This window comes from Anthonomus grandis, chromosome 19 (genome assembly GCF_022605725.1).
Source record: "Anthonomus grandis grandis chromosome 19, icAntGran1.3, whole genome shotgun sequence".
Classification (NCBI taxonomy): Eukaryota; Metazoa; Arthropoda; class Insecta; order Coleoptera; family Curculionidae; genus Anthonomus; species Anthonomus grandis.
In genome coordinates, this window is record NC_065564.1 from 6,499,465 (window position 1) to 6,521,134 (window position 21,670).

The window sequence follows — 21,670 nt, forward strand, 5'->3', positions numbered from 1 at the left end:
GTGCTCAACGATTTGGTGAATTAAAAACGCTTTTTTTTTGGTATTTTTTTTCCTGTTTATTTTCAACCACCTTAACCTACTGAAATGGTAATAAAAGAGTCAAAATTACAAGTAGTTTGGCATCATAAACTTTAGCATCCATTTAACAAAGTGTGCAAGAGTATTTTTCATTTGATGAGACATTTACTATAATATACTATATAATTCTTTTTAACAACTAGGGCTCGTACAGCCCATGTATTTAATATGCTACAACTCACAGCCCTTAATCTATACGAACGCTTTTAGCACTTAAAGTTTGATTTAATATTTTCTGCACTCATTTCCGAGGTATACGCGGTTAAGTACCAAAAAATTATTGAAATACTGAAAGAAATGCGCGGGTTTTTCGGTTTATAGGCCGTCCCGAAGGCCCGATCTAGATCCTGTTTGGTTTGGTTGCTGTTGACAATCAAAATTTAAAAATAAAATTAAATGCTATCGAGTCGGATGAGGAGGGGCTCCAACGTGGACAGAACGACCACCTTGGACTTGCGTTTTACTATGGAGCGACCCGGGGCGGCGCCCCCCTCGGATCAAGGAACCATCACACGCCCCAACTCGGGGAAAATCTCCGCCTGGATGGGGCCGTACTCCACGTGCTCCCCGTCCACCGTCAAGTACCTAATAATACATTTTTTAGTCACAAATGATATAAACGATGGATTTCTTGGACAACTTGACATTTTCCGGAAAAAATGCCTATAACTTTCTCCTTGGTGGTTTTTCGAAAAAAAGTGTAGAATAGTTTTAAATGTGGTTTAAAAGGAGGCTTCTAGTGGCAAAAGAAAAAGTTCAATTTTTCCTATAGAGATGGAGAAAATTGAATTTTTTTAATTAAAGGTTTTTCTCGATTTTCTCAGGCTGTATGGGAGGTAGAAGCAATATTTTTATACCCAGGCGTAACAATTATTATTTGCCACAACTTTTGTTTGAAACAACTTTTTCTCCGACCCATAGTTTTTTTGAAAAAAATTAAAATATGATTTATTTAAAAAAATTGTGGGTACACCCCTTCGAATTTTGACCAAGAAATTTTGATTTTTTTTTGGGCTTTTTTTGTTATAAACCTTTGTCCTCAAAATGTTTCGATATTTTACGACTAAAATTTTCGAAAAAAAAATTTTAGTGAGGGCAATTTTGAAAATTTTCTAACATGGTTTCTTATGGGAATATACCTTCAAACATTTTTCCTGCATTTCCTATGGGAAATGGAGATTTTTGTAATAAGACTTTTTTCATTCCTTTTTCATGCTTTATACATGAAAAAAAAGTTTTTTCAATTCGGACAACTTTTTATTTTTTTTTAAATTTCCTGGTCAATTTTGCTCAAAAATCAAAAAATGCCTATAACTTCCTCCTTGATGGTTTTTCGAAAAAAAGTGTAGAATACTTTTAAATATGTTTTAAAAAGAGGCTTCCAGTGGCAAAAGAATAAGTTCAATTTTTTCCATAGAAAGGGTGAAAATTGAATTTTTTTAATTAAGGGTTTTTCTCGATTTTCTTAAGCTGTATGGGAGATAGAAGCAATATTTTTATACTCAGGCGTAACAATTCTTATTTGCCACAACTTTTGCTTGAAAAATTTTTTTCTTTCACGCATACTTTTTTTGAAAAAAATTAAAGTGTGATTTTAAAAAAAAAATGTGGGTATACCCCCTTCGGTTTTTGACCCAAAAACTTTGATTTTTTTTTTGAGCTTTTCTTGCATTAATCGTTGGTTCTCTAGGCATTTTGACATTTTATGGTGGAATTTTTCGAAAAAAAAAATTGGAGCAGGCATTTTGAAAATCTACTTACATGGTTTCTTATAGCTATGGTTTCTTATTATATTCCCTATATCTTCAAACATTTTTCCCGTATTTCCTATGGGAAATGGAGATTTTTGTAATAAGACTTTTTTCATTCTCTTTTTGTGCCCTATACGTGGAAAAAAAGATTTTTCGGTTCGGATAACTTTTTCATTTTTTTGAAATTTTCCTGGTCAATTTTTCTCAAAAATCAAAAAATGCCTATAACTTCCTTCTTGATGGTTTTTCGAAAAAAAGTGTAGAATACATTTAAATGTGGTTTTAAAGGAGACTTGCAGTGGCAAAAGAAAAAGTTCAATTTTTTCCATAGAAAAGGTGAAAATTGAATTTTTTTAATTAAAGGTTTTTCTCGATTTTCTCAGGCTACATGGGAGGTAGACGCAATATTTTTATACCCAGGTATAACACTTCTTATTTGCCATAACTTTTATTTGAAACATTTTTTTCTCTGACCCATAGTTTTTCTGAAAAAAATGAAAATGTGATTTTTTTTTTTAAATTGTGGGTACACCCCTTCGAATTTTGACCAAGAAATTTTGATTTTTTTTTGTTGGCTTTTTTTGCATTAATCGTTTGTTCTCAAAGCATTTCGACATTTTATGACTAAAATTATCGAAAAAAAAAATTTAGAGAAGGCAATTTTGAACATTTTCTACTTGCAAGGCTTCTTATGGGAATATAGCTTCAAACATTTTTCCCGCGTTTTCTATTGGAAATGGAGATTTTCATAATAAGACTTTTTTCATTCCCTTTTCGTGTCTTATACGTGAAAAAAAAGATTTTTCAATTCGGACAACTTCTTCATTTTTTTGAAATTTTCCTGGTCAATTTTGCTCAAAAATCAAAAAATGCCTATAACTTCCTCCTTGATGGTTTTTCGAAAAAAAGTGTAGAATACTTTTAAATGCAGTTCAGAACGAGGCTTCTAGTGGCAAAAGAAAAAGTTCAATTTTTCCCATAGAAATGGAGAAAATTGAATTTTCTTTATTAAAGGTTTTTCTCGATTTTCTCAGGCTACATGGGAGGTAGACGCAATATTTTTATACCCAGGTATAACACTTCTTATTTGCCATAACTTTTATTTGAAACATTTTTTTCTCTGACCCATAGTTTTTCTGAAAAAAATTAAAATATGATTTATTTAAAAAAATTGTGGGTACACCCCTTCGAATTTTGACCTCCAAAGTTTGAATTTCTTTTTGGGCTTTTTTGCATTAATCGTTTATTATTAAAGCATTTCGACATTTTATAACTAAAATTTTCGAAAAAAAAAATTTAGAGAGGGCAATTTTGAAAATTTTCTACTTCATGGTTTCTTATGGGAATATACCTTCAAACATTTTTCCTGCATTTCCTATTGTAAATGGAGATTTTTGTAATAAGACTTTTTTCATTCTCTTTTTGTGCCTTATTCGTGGAAAAAAAGATTTTACGATTCGGACAACTTTCTAATTTTTTTGAAATTTTCCTGGGCAGTTTTGCTTAAAAATCAAAAAATGCCAATAACTTCCTCCTTGGTGGTTTTTCGAAAAAAAGTGTAAAATACTTTTAAATGAGGTTTTAAAGGAGGCTTCCAGTAGCAAAAAAAAAACTTCAATTTTTCCTATACCAATGGAGAAAATTGAATTTTTTTAATTAAAGGTTTTTCCCAGTTTTCTCAGGCTATATGAGAGTTAGAAGCAATCTTTTTATACCTAGACGTAAAATTTATTATTTGCCACAACTTTTGTTTCAATAATTTTTTTCTTTAACGCATACTTTTTTTGAAAAAAATTAAAATGTGATTTAAAAAAAAAATTGTGGGTATAACCCTTCGAGTTGTGACCCAAACATTTTGAATTTCTTTTTGGGTTTTTTTTTTGTTATAATCCTTTGTCCTCGAAATGTTTCGATATTTTACGACTAAAATTTTTGGAAAAAAAAATTTTATGAGGGCAATTTTGAAAATTTTCTACTTACATACATGGTTTCTTATGGGAATATACCTTCAAACATTTTTCCTGCATTTCCTATGGGAAATGGAGAGTTTTGTAATTAGACTTTTTTTATTGTCTTTTCGTGCCTTACCCGTAGAAAAAAAAAATTCCGATTCGGACAACTTTTTCAAATTTTAATCAAAAAACCAAAAAATGTCAATAACTTCCTCCTTGGTGGTTTTTCGAGAAAAAAAGAAAAGAATACTTTTAAATTTGGTTAGAAAAGACCTGATTTTTCCCTTACAAATGGAAATAATGGGACTCTTCAAATTAGAGGCTTTACCTGATTAAAATTCGCAAAAGCAAAGTCTATATATATATATTTCAACTGTTTGTATAACAACAATATATATTGTTGAAATATATAGACTTTGGCAGAAGTACTTCTCAGAATAAATATTTAAATATAGGCCATCAACAGAAAACATGGACAAAGCATCCTAAAACGTCTAATTTTTAATAATAAATTTCCAAATAATGTTAAAAAAATATTTTGACCCCCCATGATCACCCTTTAAATGAATCCATGTTACAGCTATTTTTCAATTTACAAAAGCCATTTTAAAACATACAGAAAATAATAATTTGCTTGAATCTTTCAAAGGCTTATGACTGTTTTAATGTTTAATTACTTATGAGAAAGCTTGAGCTGTATAGGGTAAAAGGAAATGCTTGAATCAATTTTATTCTTATGTAACCAACAAAAAACGAACCGTCAAAATAAAGAGAGGCATAGATATAGTGCATTAAGTCCTATTTTATTCATAACTTTTGTCAATGATCTTTCCTCTGCAACACTTTTTTTTAAGGTTTAACCAATTTTCACATCACATCTAACTTATGAAGTATGTCGCCATTACACTCACCCCTGCTGGCGCATATCCGGTTCGATCCGGAACGCACTAACCGGAACCAACTCGATGTTTCCGGTGGGGTCCCTGTTTCCGGAGGCCGCGTGCGCGCCGGTGGTCAGGCCCAACATGAATTGCAACATTTGGGAGCGACTGGCCCCGTGTTTGACGATCAACAACCAAATGCGGCCGTCGTTCGGGCTCGCCTCGGGGGCCATCAGGCACTCCTCCCCCAAATGGGTCTGATACGAGGCGTGAACCTGGAATTTAGCCCCCATCGTTTAAGTGACTCCCCCCCCCTAATGTTCCAGGACGTACCATGACAAATCTGCCCTCAATGCATCGCCATGTATCCGGCAATGGAGCGGCGAGGCTTGGCAAGGTGGGCGCAGGCCCGTACATGCGCCTTGGGCCGTCCCCGTCACCTGATCGCAAAAGTTAGGTTATGGGAGGAGGGGGAAGCGAGTAGGGGCCCAGACAGCACGCATGCTCCGCATGGATGTCCAATATTGGTCCCAATAAGTCCAGTGGACAGATTTTCTCGAGAAGTTATTGATTGGATCCTTATTTTTTATAGATACATAAGATAGACACTTTTGAATTAATTTTTTTGTTGTTTTCGCAAAGACGTTTTATCAAAGTTTATAATTTATCAAATTATTTGCAGAAAAGTGGCATAAATATTGTTTTATTTAATATTATCCCTATATCCTGATAATTATATATTATGTGTTGCTTGGGCTATAATTTTCTTAAAAGGCATGTTTTTCTTGGGCAATTATTATTGGACTGGATTAAAAATTACCTGGATAAGAGGTATAATACATAATAGGACAAAAGTTTTCAAATAAAATAGAAAGTATCGTAGGTGTACCACAGGGCAGTGTTCTTGGACCGCTGTTGTTCGTTATATATATAAACGATATCTATACTGTTTTACAAAACTCTTTCGTAAATTTATTTGCAGATGATACAGTAATTTGTGTGTCAGGTAAAAATTACAAGGAAGCTACAAATATTTTAAATTCAGAATTGAATATTTTGTATCAATGGCTTTGTAAAAATAAATTAAAACTAAACGAATCAAAAACAAAGTGTATGCTAATAGGTACCAAAGCAAATTGTAAAAAATTTTTAGATCAAGGTTTAAATATTGAAATTAATAAGTCAAAAATTCAATTTGTCAGTGAAATAAAATATTTAGGAGTACTCTTAGATCAACAATTAAATTTCCATGGTCATGTAAGTTATATTTCTAAAAAGATTGCCAAGAAAGTTGGGTTTTTTAGGAGAATTTCTAATTGCTTGTCTCAATGGACTAAAATGTTAGTATACAATACAATTATTTTGCCGCACTTTAATTACTGTTCCTCGTTACTTATATCATGCTCTCAGGAATATATAAATCAGTTACAACTTCAACAAAATAAAGTAATGCGAATTATTCTTAACGGTAATAAATATACACCTATCAATCAGATGCTTCAAATAATAAAATGGCTTCCTGTGAAGCAAAATATTCTTAAGGCAAATTTAATTTTAATTTATTAAATAGAGCATGGATTTATGCCATCATATCTGCAACATTTTTTAGAGAAAAGATCCAACTTTCAACAATATAATATAAGGTCAAGAAATGATTATCATATATCAAGAGTTAGATCAAGTTTATTGCAAAAATCATTGTTTTTTGAAGGGTTGCAAGCTTTTAACTCTCTTCCATTAGAAATCAAGAACGCAAGTAATTTAAGGTTATTTAATAAGAATGTTAAAAAACAATTATTTAGAAATAGCGTTATGTGATGTACACTTTATGTATTACTATAGGTTTTACTTATTTTTTATACTACTAAATTTAGCAAATTGAATGTATTAGCCAAGTGCTAAATAAAGAATATTATTATTATTATTATTATTATTTTCTAAAAAAACGTTTTCTATAAAACCTACCCTTACCCTTTACAAATTATAGTATGGTGGGATCTTAGACCAATAGGAGACATCTGTGCTGTCCGGGAAGAGTCACATCTAAGTACTACCCAAAACTAAGCCTATAATCACAAAAAGCAACGATTACCTAATCCACTATCCGCTGTCGACTGATATGAGCTGCCACCGGTCGAAAAATAGTCACTACGTCTAGAATGAGCGCTATACCACGAGTCTACCCTGGGCCTCCCTAGAAACATTAAACCCCTTTCACCTCTCAGATCGCAAATCCCAACCCCCACCGTCCTCTCTACTCACCTTCCTCGGTCTCCAAAAGCACCTCCCCACTCAGCTCCAAGGTGCTCCCCCCGCCATTAACGGGACTCCCGAACTCCTCCTCGTCCTCCCCCCTCTTAGTAACCGGATTGGGGCAGGGCAGGTACCACAACTTGCCCCGGTACGAGCGGAGCCCGATCAGCCTCGCGACCGACCACACGGTGAACCTGGTGCCCCCCAACACCCGCAACCGTTCGCTCTCGATATCGATGTCCGAGAGCAGCCCCCACCCCACCGACAAGAACGAGAACAAGATCTGACTGAGGGTTTCGACTCGCACGAGGTCCATGGGCACGCTGGCCCCGCGGATGGCCGCCAGGGTGGCCGGCAGGGTGGGGGTGGGCGAGTACGGCTCGGCCGAGTGGTGGGCGATGCTGCGTGCGAGTCCGTTACCCGACCCGCCCGGCACCACGCCTATGGGGAGGGACTTTACGATGGCGGACCAGTCGGGACGCTCGAACAGGCCGTTGATGATTTCGAAGACGATGCCGTCCCCACCCACCTGGAAGGTGAAGAGAGAAGGATGATTGTAGTTTTTTTTTTAAGGTCTGGACTGGTTGGAGAGGGGTGAGGCCTTCCCGATCGCCTGACCTAAGTCCTTCAGACCTATGTCTGGACAGCAATCTAAGAGTCACAGGAGGAATTAAGAGAAGAAAGGGTGTGAAGTGGCCTTAAGTTACTGGAAATGGCGTCTCTTAAGTAGTTGGTGTAGGCTGCTTTGATTTTAGTTTTAACAAAAGCTCATTGATTGGAGAGGGTGTGAGGCCTACCCGATCTCCTGACCTAAGTCCTTTAGACCTGTGCCTGGGAATGCCATTCTAAGAGTCAGAGTGGTCCTAAATGCCTAGTAATGGCAGTTAAAGGGTCACAGGGGAAACTTAATGAGTTTAATAATCTCATAATGGTAATAGACTCAGGGTATTTTCTATTTTTTTGATCTGACTTAGGTACCAATTTATCAATTTCATGAAAAGTGGAAAGAATAAAAAGTTCCAAAGACTTACAATTCGCATCTGTAGATACCTTGAGATGTTCCCAACTAGGGGAGGAAAAGAAATTGTACATCAGTAAATAGTTAACCTTCCTAAAGTTGAAATTGGGAATTTGGTAATTGAGGAATGTCTAGAACGTTCTTTTGTTCAGGGGTCTTTTATTTCTTTACCTTGAACTTTTGCAATTTTACCCTTTTTAAATATCAGATTAAATTAATGGTTACATCCTTTTCCAATACAGACTCGCCTGATCTTCTGTCTTCCTCAATCTGGAAGAAGTTTTTCCCAGGCAACTCCTGATTTAGAAATTCATGTTCCACCATAAGGATTTTTAAATAGATCTTAAAATTTAGCACTTTTTTGGAAATAAATTAACAATTCATGACACACATTATGTGCCAAATGATTACATTTATAGATAGCCACATCCTTTTCCAATCCAGTGCTAGTCTCATCTTCTCTCTATCTCAATATGAACGAGAGCTGCGCCAGTTTTCCTTAGGCAACTTTCTATTTAAAACCACTTGGAATTTCACTCTTTTTTGAATATCCGTTTTAACTAATGGTTGCTTTGATGGATAGCTACGTCTTTTTCCAATACAGTACTCACCTGATCTTCTGTCTTTCTCTATCCGGAGGAGACTTGTGCCAGTTTTTTCCCAGGCAACTCCTGATTTAGAAGTTAAGGATTTTTGAAGAGATCTTAAAATTTAGCGCTTTTTTGGAATTAAATTAAAAATTAGTGACATCCTTTATGTGCCAAATGATTACATTTATAGATAGCCACATCCTTTTCCAATCCAGTGCTAGTCTCATCTTCTGTCTATCTCAATATGAACGAGAGCTACACCAGTTTTCCTTAGGCAACTTTCTATTTAAAACCACTTGGAATTTCAGGCTTTTTTAATATCAGTTTTAATTAATGGTTTTATTTATGGATAGCTACATCCTTTTCCAATATAGTACTCCCTTGATCTTCTGTCTTTCTCTATCTGGAGGAGATTTGTGCCAGTTTTTTCCCAGGCAACTCCTAATTTAGAAATTAAGGATTTTTGAAGAGATCTTAAAATTTAGCGCTTTTTTGGAATTAAATTAAAAATTAGTGACATCCTTTATGTGCCAAATGATTACATTTATAGATAGCCGCATCCTTTTCCAATCCAGTGCTAGTCTCATCTTCTCTCTATCTCAATATGAACGAGAGCTGCGCCAGTTTTCCTTAGGCAACTTTCTATTTAAAACCACTTGGAATTTCACTCTTTTTTGAATATCCGTTTTAACTAATGGTTACTTTGATGGATAGCCACGTCTTTTTCCAATACAGTACTCACCTGATCTTCTGTCTTTCTCTATCCGGAGGAGACTTGTGCCAGTTTTTTCCCAGGCAACTCCTGATTTAGAAGTTAAGGATTTTTGAAGAGATCTTAAAATTTAGCGCTTTTTTGGAATTAAATTAAAAATTAGTGACATCCTTTATGTGCCAAATGATTACATTTATAGATAGCCACATCCTTTTCCAATCCAGTGCTAGTCTCATCTTCTGTCTATCTCAATATGAACGAGAGCTACACCAGTTTTCCTTAGGCAACTTTCTATTTAAAACCACTTGGAATTTCAGGCTTTTTTAATATCAGTTTTAATTAATGGTTTTATTTATGGATAGCTACATCCTTTTCCAATATAGTACTCCCTTGATCTTCTGTCTTTCTCTATCTGGAGGAGATTTGTGCCAGTTTTTTCCCAGGCAACTCCTAATTTAGAAATTAAGGATTTTTGAAGAGATCTTAAAATTTAGCGCTTTTTTGGAATTAAATTAAAAATTAGTGACATCCTTTATGTGCCAAATGATTACATTTATAGATAGCCGCATCCTTTTCCAATCCAGTGCTAGTCTCATCTTCTCTCTATCTCAATATGAACGAGAGCTGCGCCAGTTTTCCTTAGGCAACTTTCTATTTAAAACCACTTGGAATTTCACTCTTTTTTGAATATCCGTTTTAACTAATGGTTACTTTGATGGATAGCCACGTCTTTTTCCAATACAGTACTCACCTGATCTTCTGTCTTTCTCTATCCGGAGGAGACTTGTGCCAGTTTTTTCCCAGGCAACTCCTGATTTAGAAGTTAAGGATTTTTGAAGAGATCTTAAAATTTAGCGCTTTTTTGGAATTAAATTAAAAATTAGTGACATCCTTTATGTGCCAAATGATTACATTTATAGATAGCCACATCCTTTTCCAATCCAGTGCTAGTCTCATCTTCTGTCTATCTCAATATGAACGAGAGCTACACCAGTTTTCCTTAGGCAACTTTCTATTTAAAACCACTTGGAATTTCAGGCTTTTTTAATATCAGTTTTAATTAATGGTTTTATTTATGGATAGCTACATCCTTTTCCAATATAGTACTCCCTTGATCTTCTGTCTTTCTCTATCTGGAGGAGATTTGTGCCAGTTTTTTCCCAGGCAACTCCTAATTTAGAAATTAAGGATTTTTGAAGAGATCTTAAAATTTAGCGCTTTTTTGGAATTAAATTAAAAATTAGTGACATCCTTTATGTGCCAAATGATTACATTTATAGATAGCCGCATCCTTTTCCAATCCAGTGCTAGTCTCATCTTCTCTCTATCTCAATATGAACGAGAGCTACACCAGTTTTCCTTAGACAACTTTCTATTTAAAAACTCTTGGAATTTCACACTTTTTTAATATCAGTTTTAATTAATGGTTTTATTTATGGATAGCTACATCCTTTTCCAATATAGTACTCACTTGATCTTCTGTCTTTCTCTATCTGGAGGAGATTTGTGCCAATGTTTTCCCAGGCAACTCCTGATTTAGAAATTAAGGATTTTTGAAGAGATCTTAAAATTTAGCGCTTTTTTGGAATTAAATTAAAAATTAGTGACATCCTTTATGTGCCAAATGATTACATTTATAGATAGCCGCATCCTTTTCCAATCCAGTGCTAGTCTCATCTTCTCTCTATCTCAATATGAACGAGAGCTACACCAGTTTTCCTTAGACAACTTTCTATTTAAAAACTCTTGGAATTTCACACTTTTTTAATATCAGTTTTAATTAATGGTTTTATTTATGGATAGCTACATCCTTTTCCAATATAGTACTCACTTGATCTTCTGTCTTTCTCTATCTGGAGGAGATTTGTGCCAATGTTTTCCCAGGAAACTCCTGATTTAGAAATTAAGGACTTTTGAAGAGATCTTAAAATTTAGCACTTTTTTTAAATAAATTAAAAATCAATGACACACATTATGTGCCAAATGATTACATTTATAGATAGCCGCATCCTTTTCCAATCCACTGCTAGTCTCATCTTCTCTCTATCTCAATATGAACGAGAGCTGCGCCAGTTTTCCTTAGGCAACTTTCTATTTAAAACCACTTGGAATTTCATGCTTTTTTAATATCAGTTTTAATTAATGGTTTTATTTATGGATAGCTACATCCTTTTTCAATATAGTACTCCCTTGATCTTGTCTTTCTCTATCTGGAGGAAATTTGTGCCAATTTTTTCCCAGACAACTCCTGATTTAGAAACTAAGGACTTTTGAAGAGATCTTAAAATTTAGCGCTTTTTTGGAATTAAAAATTAGTGACATCCTTTATGTGCCAAATGATTACATTTATAGATAGCCGCATCCTTTTCCAATCCAGTGCTAGTCTCATCTTCTCTCTATCTCAATATCAACGAGAGCTACACCAGTTTTCCTTAGGCAACTTTCTATTTAAAATCACTTTGAATTTCAATCTTTTTTGAATATCCGTTTTAATTAATGGTTACTTTGATGGATAGCTACGTCTTTTTCCAATACAGTACTCACCTGATCTTCTGTGTTTCTCTATCTGGAGGAGATTTGTGCCAGTTTTTCCCAGGCAACTCCTCATTTAGAAATTCATGTTCCACTAAGTAAGGATTTTTATAGATCGATTTAATTTAGCACTATTTTGGAAATAAATTAATGGCATGATTACATTTATAGATAGCCGCATCCTTTTTCAATCCAGTGCTAGTCTCATCTTCTCTCTTTCCATATCTGAAAGGGAATAATGCCAATTTTTCCCAGGCAACTTTTTATTTAGACATTCCTGTTGCACATCTCTTGTAATTGCAAAAAATACATTTTCCCATGAGGGATTTGCATTTTACATTACATTGGACCAATTTGGATTGTTCGGAGAATTTTAGGATCAAATTAGAGTATTTATTGCATCCAGCTTGGCCTCACTCAAACTCTTGGAATAAGAAACATCTTACTTACATCATTTGAGCTTAGATTGAAGAACCTTGGACCCATTCGACCTTAACCGAGAAGTTACTTAGAACAGTGATTTTATTGGAAGTGTATGTATATTAAAGAAATCATTATCAGCAGCTTGCCGATGATGGTATTGATGATACACATATTGAGATCTTTTAAAGGAAAATACAAGATTCATTAACAAGATTAAAATATTTGATTGTTTTCCTTTTATTAAAGCATCAAGTGAATCAACTGGAACCAAAGAATTCTCAACCCAAAAATCATCAAAAGATGGAATAAGAAGATCCAGAAGTACACCATGAAAGAAATTATGACTTTTAATTAAGTGTGTAACCTAAAAAGAAAGATTCATGTGGTAATTAATAAATTAATGAGTATTCCACTAAAAACAGTAGATATTTTATATTTTTTATATGTCACCGAACAATAGGTGTTATCAACAAATAAAAAGCACTTGAACTATACAAACAACCGATAATTAAGTTTTTATTTTTAGTGGTTTTACTGATAGCAATTTAATAGCTTAAAAGCTGATATAAAAAAAAATTATGGGCATGCACATGTCAAGTTCCAGAGGGTATTTCTCCATCAAGGATTCTTTGTTGCACTTCATAACATTAGAAATTTCCTGGTTAGTCATTTAATCACTTCAACCTTGATCACAACAATAAAACCACCATAAATAAATATTCTCTCATATTAGAAAAACCAATTACTTACGGCAATAATTCCAGTCCACTGGTACAAATTACTGGTGCGCACAAACTCCCTGGCGAAATTCAAACATTTTGTCATATGTAAATCGTAGGGAATCTCCGCCTCCATTAGCAATGGTGCCACCTTTTGCTGGAATATCTGTTTGCCCTTACCAGCCCCACTTTTCGGGTTACAAAGCACCAAAAGCCTTCTGGTTTCCCTGTGTCTTGTTGTCAATACACTCTCGTGTAGCAGTGCTGAATTCAGTGGTTCTTTTATTAGTTTTTTTATAGCAGACCTCCACCTCTGTGCCTCCTTATTATTGTCCTCATATTTATCAAATGAGCGAAACCTTAAAGTGATTATGGTGCGCTCTCTCTTCTTGCTGGTGCCTTGGAAGATATAGGCGTAAATATACAAATAGGCACTGCAATCTGTATCATCTAGTTCACTGGAGTTTTCCTCGACTACTTGTAAGCTGTCTGAGCGAGGTAGGGATTGGCAAGTGCAGTTTCTGGTGCGTCTTTTGCTCCTTAAGCACTGGCACCCGATGATGTCCTTAAGGAGCACCAGTTGTTCCTTCACAGTGTCCGAGGTGTCTTTTATCAGATGTAGCCCCTTGGGGGTCAGACGTACCTTGAAGGTGCTGCTCTTCTTCGACAGCACGTAAAACGTCTCCTCCAGCAGGATTTTGTTTTGCAGCGGCTCCTCTAGAGGTTTGATTTCCATGGCCATTACGGGTTTTATAACAGAAAATTAATGGTGAAAGTCGCGTTTTCACTGCCGCATGTTTTCTCTAACACGTAACGCACGTAACACCAATTAAACACTGCGAATTTGAGATAAAATTGTTAAAAACTAGGGGGTAATTATGAAATAAGTGGTTTTGTTTTGATATTTTCTTTTTTTGACAAGTATCGGTCACGTGGGTCACCGTTGGTCGTGACGTAAGGGACCACGTGACCTATACGCCAAGATGGCTGCTGACAGCTTGCATCAGCTGATTAAAAGTGACATATGGGTGGAGAGGGAGAAAATATTTCTGACGTTGCCGTTGTGACCTATAATTCTTTGCTTCATTTAAATATGTAAATACAACCTCAAAATAAGTCTTTAATGACCTCACAAATTAGGGGTTGTTTAAGAAGTTTTACAGTTATAAAAAAGCCATTTCTTTAATTAAAGAATTGCTACATTTTAATAATAATTAAACTTCTAAATTGCCGAAGGGTATACTACTCAGCTGCTGTTCTAGCAACACCGCCCAATTGTCAATTAGGGGTTTGACAGATTAATAATCGTCTTGTTTACATTTTTTACTTAAAAGCGATTTGCTCAATAAATTCTCTTGAATTCCACGCTTTAACTGCTAGAATGGCTTCCTCATTAGAAAACCTCGAGGCCCAGCTTGAAATGTTCATAGAAAACGTGCGACAGATCCACATAATAGTCAGCGACTTTCAGCCCCAGAGTCAGAACGTTTTGAACCAGAAATTGTAAGTATTTCAGCCCCATTAGGCTGCAGTCCCTTTAATTGGACCCCTTTTACCTTAGACAAGCCATGGTACATGGCTTACAGGAAGTGGACAAGCTAAAATCTCAAGTACAAGACATCCATGTGCCCCTGGAGGTATTCGAGTAAGTTCGACCAAAATATGTTGTTAAAAAGCAAAACGGGGGTAGTGCACCCTGTAGAACTAGTTGGCCACCATATTATAGCCCCCAATTTGCTTTAGAGCAGCATATTTTGTTATTTTTGAAGCCTTTTAAGGCTGGTTTGTCTAAAGGTACATCGACCAGGGAAGAAATCCTCAACTGTACACAAAAGACTGCATAGAAAAGGCCCTGGCCAAAAACGAGCAAGTTAAAGGAAAGATCGATGCTTATCGCAAGTTTAAGGCCAATATGTTGGTGGAGCTTAGTCGCACATTTCCTACTGAGTTGAGCAAATATAGGGCTTTGAGGAGTGACGAATAGGATTAACTTTATTTGGTATTTCATTAGTTATAGGCACTGTAATGTTGTTTTTTATGTAAGAATATAGATATTTTAATGTATTGACTTGTGTCATTGTTCCGAGGGCTGCAAAGGGATTTTTAGAGTAGTGGGAGAAAGTGAGTAAATAAAGCACATAAATTCTCTAAAAAAAAACCTTTATTAACTTAAGTTTTTACAAGGAAGTAGCACACTTGTATGTATATCAAAAATCTTGATTACCCCAGCGGATCTGCAAAGAAAAAACCGTCAATTTAGGCACCGTTTGCCAGCGAAACCCTAAAAAAACTTACGTCGGTCTTCGCTTTCAATTTGCGATCGATTAGGCCGCAGAGCGTCTCCGATTTCACCGATAGAGAGTCGATTTTCTCGATCAACTGTTGATAAGGGCTGAGGGGCTGCGCCCCCATCACCACATGCCCCAACTTGGAGTCGATTTTCGCGTCCAGTCGTGCGTTCCTGATCAAATTCACGATCCAGCACTCCGCCTCGTCCGGGTTCATGTTCAACTTCTCCGCGAGCATCCCGATGCTGATGCACTGATGGATCCGGCAGAAAGTCTCGAAGATCATCAACCTCGCGTTCTCCACGAACTCCTCCAGACAGGAAATGAGGAAGAAATCGTTGTAGAGCACCGTCTGGCAGTCCTGCAACTTCTGCCTGGCACCATCAAAGTCAAAATTCACATACAAATCCTCCAGAAACTCGGTGATTGGATCCCGATAGGTGTAACTCTCCTGCTGGATCACCTTGACCAAGTCTTTGAGGGCAGACCTGCGCCCCCTGTTAATGATCACCGCGGTAGCCAGATACCTTAGGATGTGGGGGCACATGGTCTGGATGGCGTTCAAGTAGTGGGGCCTATACAGGAACATCTCGATGATCAACTCCCTGCCCATGGCGTGATTGAAGAAGACAAACAAGGACCAGTGGATCAACCAGGTGCGTTGCTGCAGCAGCTGCAGGCTGTTCGCCCCGAACTGGTTCGGGCTGTTGTCGATGTGCTCGCGCAGTTTGTTCAGGTCCTCGAGGGCCGAGTCCCAGTTCTGGACTAAGATTTCGGAGGCGAACTTGCCCCAGAGGGCGCTCAAGTAGTTTTTGTCGCTCGGGGGTAACACGAGCATGCAGAAGTAGAGATACGACGTGGAGACCGAGTAGTTGCCGCACTCGTAGCGGTACTTCGCTAGGGCGTGGAGCGAGTTGATCAGGTCCATGTCGAACTATAATGACAGGGATTTAATTGAGAATTATTTGCAATCTCTGGAAGACAAACGATTAGATCAAACAGTGAAAGCAAATAGTTCCAAGAACCAAAAGTATGAAGAAGCACACATTTTAAATCGCAGGACACATAAAAAGAGGCCAAATGACGTCGAAGGCTTACGTCAAAATAGGGAGGCGGTGAAGGACAGGACTTTGTTAGAGGAAACTTGAAAAGAAAAATTATTTCCTGTTTTATTATTTACTGGGATAATTATTTACTGGGAGGCATAAAAGCAAACAAATAACTAAAAAAAAAATTCTCCAAAACCTGAAAAACAAATTTCTCAAATACCTGAAAAAACTAGTAACTACTGAGGTATTTTCCATGAATATTAAAAATTACCAATAAGTTTGTTCCCAAAGATAATATTCAAAAATATCTAAATAATAAATATCTATAATATTCAAAAATATATCCCAAATATTCAAAGAAAAAAGTTAACAGTTTGATAACAGTTGGAGATACTTACTTACCAACCTAAACGTCGTGTCACATTAAATAAATAAGACAATGCAAGTTCGACAAGATGTTTTAACTGTCTACCACCTTCAAAAACAGATATTTCATATTCATTATATAATTTTAAATAACTTTGTTGCTGCAAACCATAGAGATATCATTTAAAGACTGAGATGTACACCATATAATACAGCATCTTTTACATAACCACAAAAAAATCTGAGAAATTAATCACTTTGGAAAAAAACCATAAAAATTGAGAAATTGCGGTCTAATAGTACCACTTCTGTTTCCCTCAACTATAACCCCAAAAAATTATTTCACTAGCAGCAATTAATAAAATCTTACAGGCACTGAAAACACACATATCCCCCGTTTGTAAAACCTTCAATTCCTGTTAATACCAACGCAGTTTACACTAAAAATTTCTCACATACCTTCATCTCTTTCTCCAAATAAGCAATCAAAGCTTTCGAATCCCTCATATTCTCCATGTTCTTCATGACGTCCTCGTTGCCCATTATCTGCAAAATGGGCTCGACTTCCTGCTGCAGCTCCTGCAACTGGGCGACAACATGTTGCCTCCGCTGCTTCAGGTCATCGGGGCCCTCTTCGTGGGGATACAACTGTTTCCTGATATCGATCGCGTAGTCTATCATGTTGGTTTTACTGAGGATATCCAGTTTGGCCTTAAGCACCTCGGTTTCATCGTAGATCTTAAAGTAATTGGGGGTAAATATGGGGGGTAGTTTGGATGCAACATAACCTCAACTCACCTCCTTGGCGGAGAGGAACTCTAGCAGCGGAAATACCAAGTGCCGATCGAGGTATTGGCCTATTTTTGATGTAAGGTCGTATTGAGCCATTGTTCAACCTATTTTCGGGCTTTTTTTGATGAATTTATATGGGATTTTAAGGAAAACTAGGCACGCCTGTCAAAAATGACAAGCTGGAGAGGGAGCTGTTACTACTAAGTACGTACAAATGGTAGTAAATGTATAAACACGTCAGCAACGTTGCCGGATCCTTCGAAATTATCAACAATTCCTCTAAGGTTTCTTATTATCATCCCGGAAAACCCTAATTTACCTTTTCCCTTTTATCAAACCTAACTGTATCTCTTTAATGGTTAACTAATTAATTAGGCAAAAAAATCCTCTAAATTATTAATGCATATATGTGGCAACATTGTTTACATAAAAGGGGGGTTCAATCAGGTGTACAAATACCCTTTAACCCCCAGGTTGTGGCAATAAAACCAACTTTCTAATAAAAACACGCTTTATTCAACCAAAAAAAAAAAAACAAACAAACACATTTTCTACTTAAAATAGGTGTCATGTTATATTATTGGGCCTGGGTCGTAAAATGAGCTTCCCGGTGTCATCACAGGACATATTAAAGTCCCTCAGGACCTCGCGAGTCCTGGCGGTAATTATGGTGCTCGCGATGACCCGCTTGTGAACTCCCAAAAGCAGAATTATAACTAAAAGAATCGATTTGTCAATGCCACTTGAGGCGAGACACTTTAGGACTTACTGAGAATCACGGTGGATAAAATGAAGAATGGGTGGTTGGTCAGGGACTGCGAGAGGGAGACCACTCGGGTGTCAGGGTCGAAAATCCACTGGCTGCCCCCAGTGGCCACACATAAGGACACCACCGCTAAAACAACTAAAAAATAATCAAGTAAAGTTTATTGGGGTTAAGTTATATTAAAATATTGGGGCTCACTTCTCCATCTTGTCGTAGATGGGTGCAAGCAAGCGATCACTTCGGTGAGGCGCCTCTCGAAGGCTTTTAAATCTGTAATCAAGCGAATAGAGCCATTAGAGGTTATGGACGGTTTTGGGGCCTAGGGGTGAGGGCTCACCTTCGCAAGCGGTTTGTTCCAGGGACATTTTACGCTTTGGGCACTTTGTTCGATCGACTTTGGCACGTTTTTTGGTAATTTTGCTTTGGTTTTTTGGAAATTTAAGGGTGGGCTTGTAGGTTGTAAACAAATCGATTTTCCAAACATGTCACTGTCATTAGAGTCAGATTTGCCCACGTCAACACAGTGGCTTGCGGATTTAATTCCAATGGCGTACCCTAAAGGGTTTTCCAGTTAATACCCTTGATTTAATTTGTACTATTTATTAGTTATTTATGTAATATTAATCATATAACAAGTGTGTAAAATGATTCTGATGGAAAATTTGTCAATTCCCATGAATAAAAAAATAGGATCTTATACACGTGTAAAATACAAATGACTAGTGCCTAAGAAGGCTTTTTTTAGGCACTAGTACATAAAAAAGTCTTTTTAGGCTCTAGTGCGTAAAAAATCAAACTTTACACACCCTTAGAAGTGTGTAAAGTGAGTACTTTACTCACGGTAGTAGAAAAAAGTAATTTTAGGCAACTGAAGTGCAGTGGCGGCGTATTTATTGATTTCCACCGTGGGTAGTAAGTAAGTCGAGTTTATCGGCAATTCCTGGATTCGTATTCAAGTCAAGCGGTTAAAAATGCAAACCGTCCAGGGGCCCAAACAAAGTTGCGGACGTGCATCGGCACTTATCCAGAAAATGTAAACGGGAACCGGACCTCGTTTGTTTATTTTATCGGAAAGTCGGACGTTCCGTTGCGATATTTGCCAAAGGTAAATAGTAAATATACGCGGTATCAGGCGGCGTTAACGGGAATTTAAACCGTCCAGGATAAATAAACGTAAATAAAAATGCGGTTTGCGGAGTCCCAGGCATACAGAATGCACCCAATTCATTGCTTATAAATAGTTGCCCCTCCCCGCACTGGCGGCCATGTTTGTTTCGTAAGTTGTCAAAATCCAATATGGCCGCCATATATTTTTTCGACTTTATTTGGCGGGAAACTTTCCAGGATATTTTAAAAACTAATCCAGATCTTAAAATATGGCTTTCGCTGACAGAAAGACGGTTTCCTAATAACCGTTTTTATGTATTAATGGATTTTGTAGCTAAAACCGTTTTACGATTAGGGTCATTATGGTATACAGAGCGCAGAAGATGTTAAGTGCCATATGTAGAATTTTTGCCTGTTTCTCAAAAACTTGTTTGAGTATATTAATGATTTTTTCACATCATTTTACGACATTTTGAAGGAATATTTTGGTGTATTAATCGTTTGGATCCGAAAAGTATTAACAAAGTTAAAATGGTTTTTGTGATTGAATGTCCAAAGGCATCAACTTCTTTGGCACATATTTCTAAAATTATGCGAGGTATTCTATAACGGTCTTCCAATAAATTTAGAACGTTTTCTTATGAATAATTTGATATATGAAGGTTTTTTATAGCTAAAGGGGTTTGGAAGTTAAAGCCATTCTTGGGAGCCATGGTACACCACTAAAGAACCTTGAGGAAATTGGTTGATGTTGAGGGAGTATCACATTTCTAAAATTTTCTCAGTTCCTATTACATTTAGGAAAAAATGCATAGAGGGTAAACTGGTAGAAAATATATAGGTCTTTAAGTTTAGTTAATACAATTTTTCTTGTAATACCAACGGTTTTCCAGAATACGACACCTTAGCGAATATTACTTTAAAAATTCGCTTGTCGAGACCTTCGGGCAAACTGCCATTGGCAATTTAATTGGCCGCCGGTCTTACCAGATCTAACCACAACAAACTTTTAATATTCCCTTTACCGAACCATTAGGAGGAGGGTTGGGGGAGTTAATAAGCTTCCATATAAGCAAAACCTCGCCTTTTCTATGCAGACCGCGGGTGTTGTTATCGTCGTCCTTCGTAGACAGTCCGAAGCATCGGCAGAACAAACAGAAAAAGGGAAACGACGGAATATTAAGGGCACGGACTGACTGGCACACTTGTTAATCCCTTTAAAATGTTTGCCCCGGGTCTGTTTACCCTTGTACCCGTTTAGAGATTAAATTTTGACGTGGCGTTTTGCCTCGCTACACGAGGTATTTATGTCTCAATCGGGGCAGGGGGGTGCCCCGTTTTCTAGGGATTTTTCTTGGAAAATTCAATAAGGGTGTAGGGGGGCTTAATCAATCAACTGAACCGCTTTGTGAATTGACACGAAATGGGGCGGTACGGGGTTGTAAATGGTAACGAAACTACGTGTTTTTGCTTAAAGCCAACTGCACCCTAAAACTAAGGTAATTCTTCCCGCAAAGTGCTGATGACGGTGTTTGTATACGAAATTATGACCTGAGGGTATCACGAGAACGAGAGAGATAAATCTTTTCTCGAATATTATATCCTGCTCCTGTGCGGATTTATAATTTAATCCAGGGTGAGCGTATTTCAACCCCAATCGCCCACCCTTCCACCCCTTCACCTTTTGTTCGTGGCTTATACGCGCCGAGTGGGCTCTGATAAAGTTTTATTAGAATAATTAGGGGTGGATGAAATGTTTATTATTTCAATATTTAACTTACGAGGTGTTGGCGAAGTGAGAGGCGTATGACTTAATTAGTGCGCGGGTAGTATGTGTTTGGGATTTTCACGAAAAGAGTTAATGTTACGGGAAAAATGCTTAGGAACTTTTTAAAGAGCCGAATGTTGTCTACAAGTTTCGACTCTATGCTTTTTTTCATAAAAGTAATAGGAACTGAGTAATTTGAGCGTTTTCGTTAAAGTGTCAGTGGCGAAGGTGCTTGTCATATTTTGGAAATATCTCGAAAACCATTATGCTTACGAGAAAAATGCTTATAATGTTGCTTGTAGACCGAAAAATTGTCTACAACTTTGTACTCTACAGTTTTTTTCTTAAACCTAACAGAAGCTGAGATAATTAAGAAATTTCCATTGGAATCTTTTTTTATATAAAAATTTGCAAAAAAAACTTTTAGAAAGCCCTATAATAACGTAATACATATTTATAGAATTTTGTATTTAATTCTTATCATATTTTAATTAAAAATTAATTAATACAAATATATAAATAAATAAAATAAAATATAGATCACCACAGTGGGCTGTGCTTTTGACGCGCACGTTGTTTAATTGTTCCAATTGTTTATTAAAATCCAAGATGGCCGACCGTGGTA

General features: G+C 36.6%; 4 protein-coding genes across 4 annotated transcripts; 1 reads left to right on the forward strand and 3 right to left on the reverse strand.

Annotated features, from left to right (window-relative positions):
* Positions 1 to 30: 30 nt before the first annotated feature.
* Positions 31 to 13,835, reverse strand: LOC126747160 (sphingosine kinase 2-like). Its single transcript, XM_050455663.1, has 6 exons — positions 12,941 to 13,835; positions 6,925 to 7,444; positions 6,755 to 6,856; positions 4,996 to 5,102; positions 4,693 to 4,937; positions 31 to 663 (listed from the first exon to the last, which is right to left on the reverse strand). The coding sequence occupies exons 1-6, from the start codon at positions 13,649 to 13,651 to the stop codon at positions 576 to 578; spliced, it is 1,773 nt and encodes a 590-aa protein (XP_050311620.1). The 5' UTR covers positions 13,652 to 13,835; the 3' UTR covers positions 31 to 575.
* Positions 13,836 to 14,191: 356 nt separating this feature from the next.
* Positions 14,192 to 14,973, forward strand: LOC126747425 (mediator of RNA polymerase II transcription subunit 10). The gene is made up of 3 exons (XM_050456055.1): positions 14,192 to 14,412; positions 14,471 to 14,554; positions 14,704 to 14,973. Exons 1-3 carry the CDS (start codon positions 14,291 to 14,293, stop codon positions 14,891 to 14,893), a joined length of 396 nt encoding a protein of 131 aa, XP_050312012.1. The 5' UTR covers positions 14,192 to 14,290; the 3' UTR covers positions 14,894 to 14,973.
* Positions 14,974 to 15,052: 79 nt separating this feature from the next.
* On the reverse strand, positions 15,053 to 17,604 carry LOC126747511 (eukaryotic translation initiation factor 3 subunit E). The gene is made up of 4 exons (XM_050456200.1): positions 17,411 to 17,604; positions 17,072 to 17,350; positions 15,205 to 16,131; positions 15,053 to 15,143 (listed from the first exon to the last, which is right to left on the reverse strand). Exons 1-4 carry the CDS (start codon positions 17,498 to 17,500, stop codon positions 15,117 to 15,119), a joined length of 1,323 nt encoding a protein of 440 aa, XP_050312157.1. The 5' UTR covers positions 17,501 to 17,604; the 3' UTR covers positions 15,053 to 15,116.
* A 293-nt stretch (positions 17,605 to 17,897) lies between these two features.
* Positions 17,898 to 18,674, reverse strand: LOC126747373 (nuclear envelope phosphatase-regulatory subunit 1). Its single transcript, XM_050455950.1, has 4 exons — positions 18,508 to 18,674; positions 18,369 to 18,440; positions 18,174 to 18,308; positions 17,898 to 18,120 (listed from the first exon to the last, which is right to left on the reverse strand). The coding sequence occupies exons 1-4, from the start codon at positions 18,533 to 18,535 to the stop codon at positions 17,972 to 17,974; spliced, it is 384 nt and encodes a 127-aa protein (XP_050311907.1). The 5' UTR covers positions 18,536 to 18,674; the 3' UTR covers positions 17,898 to 17,971.
* Between the last annotated feature and the right edge of the window lie 2,996 nt (positions 18,675 to 21,670).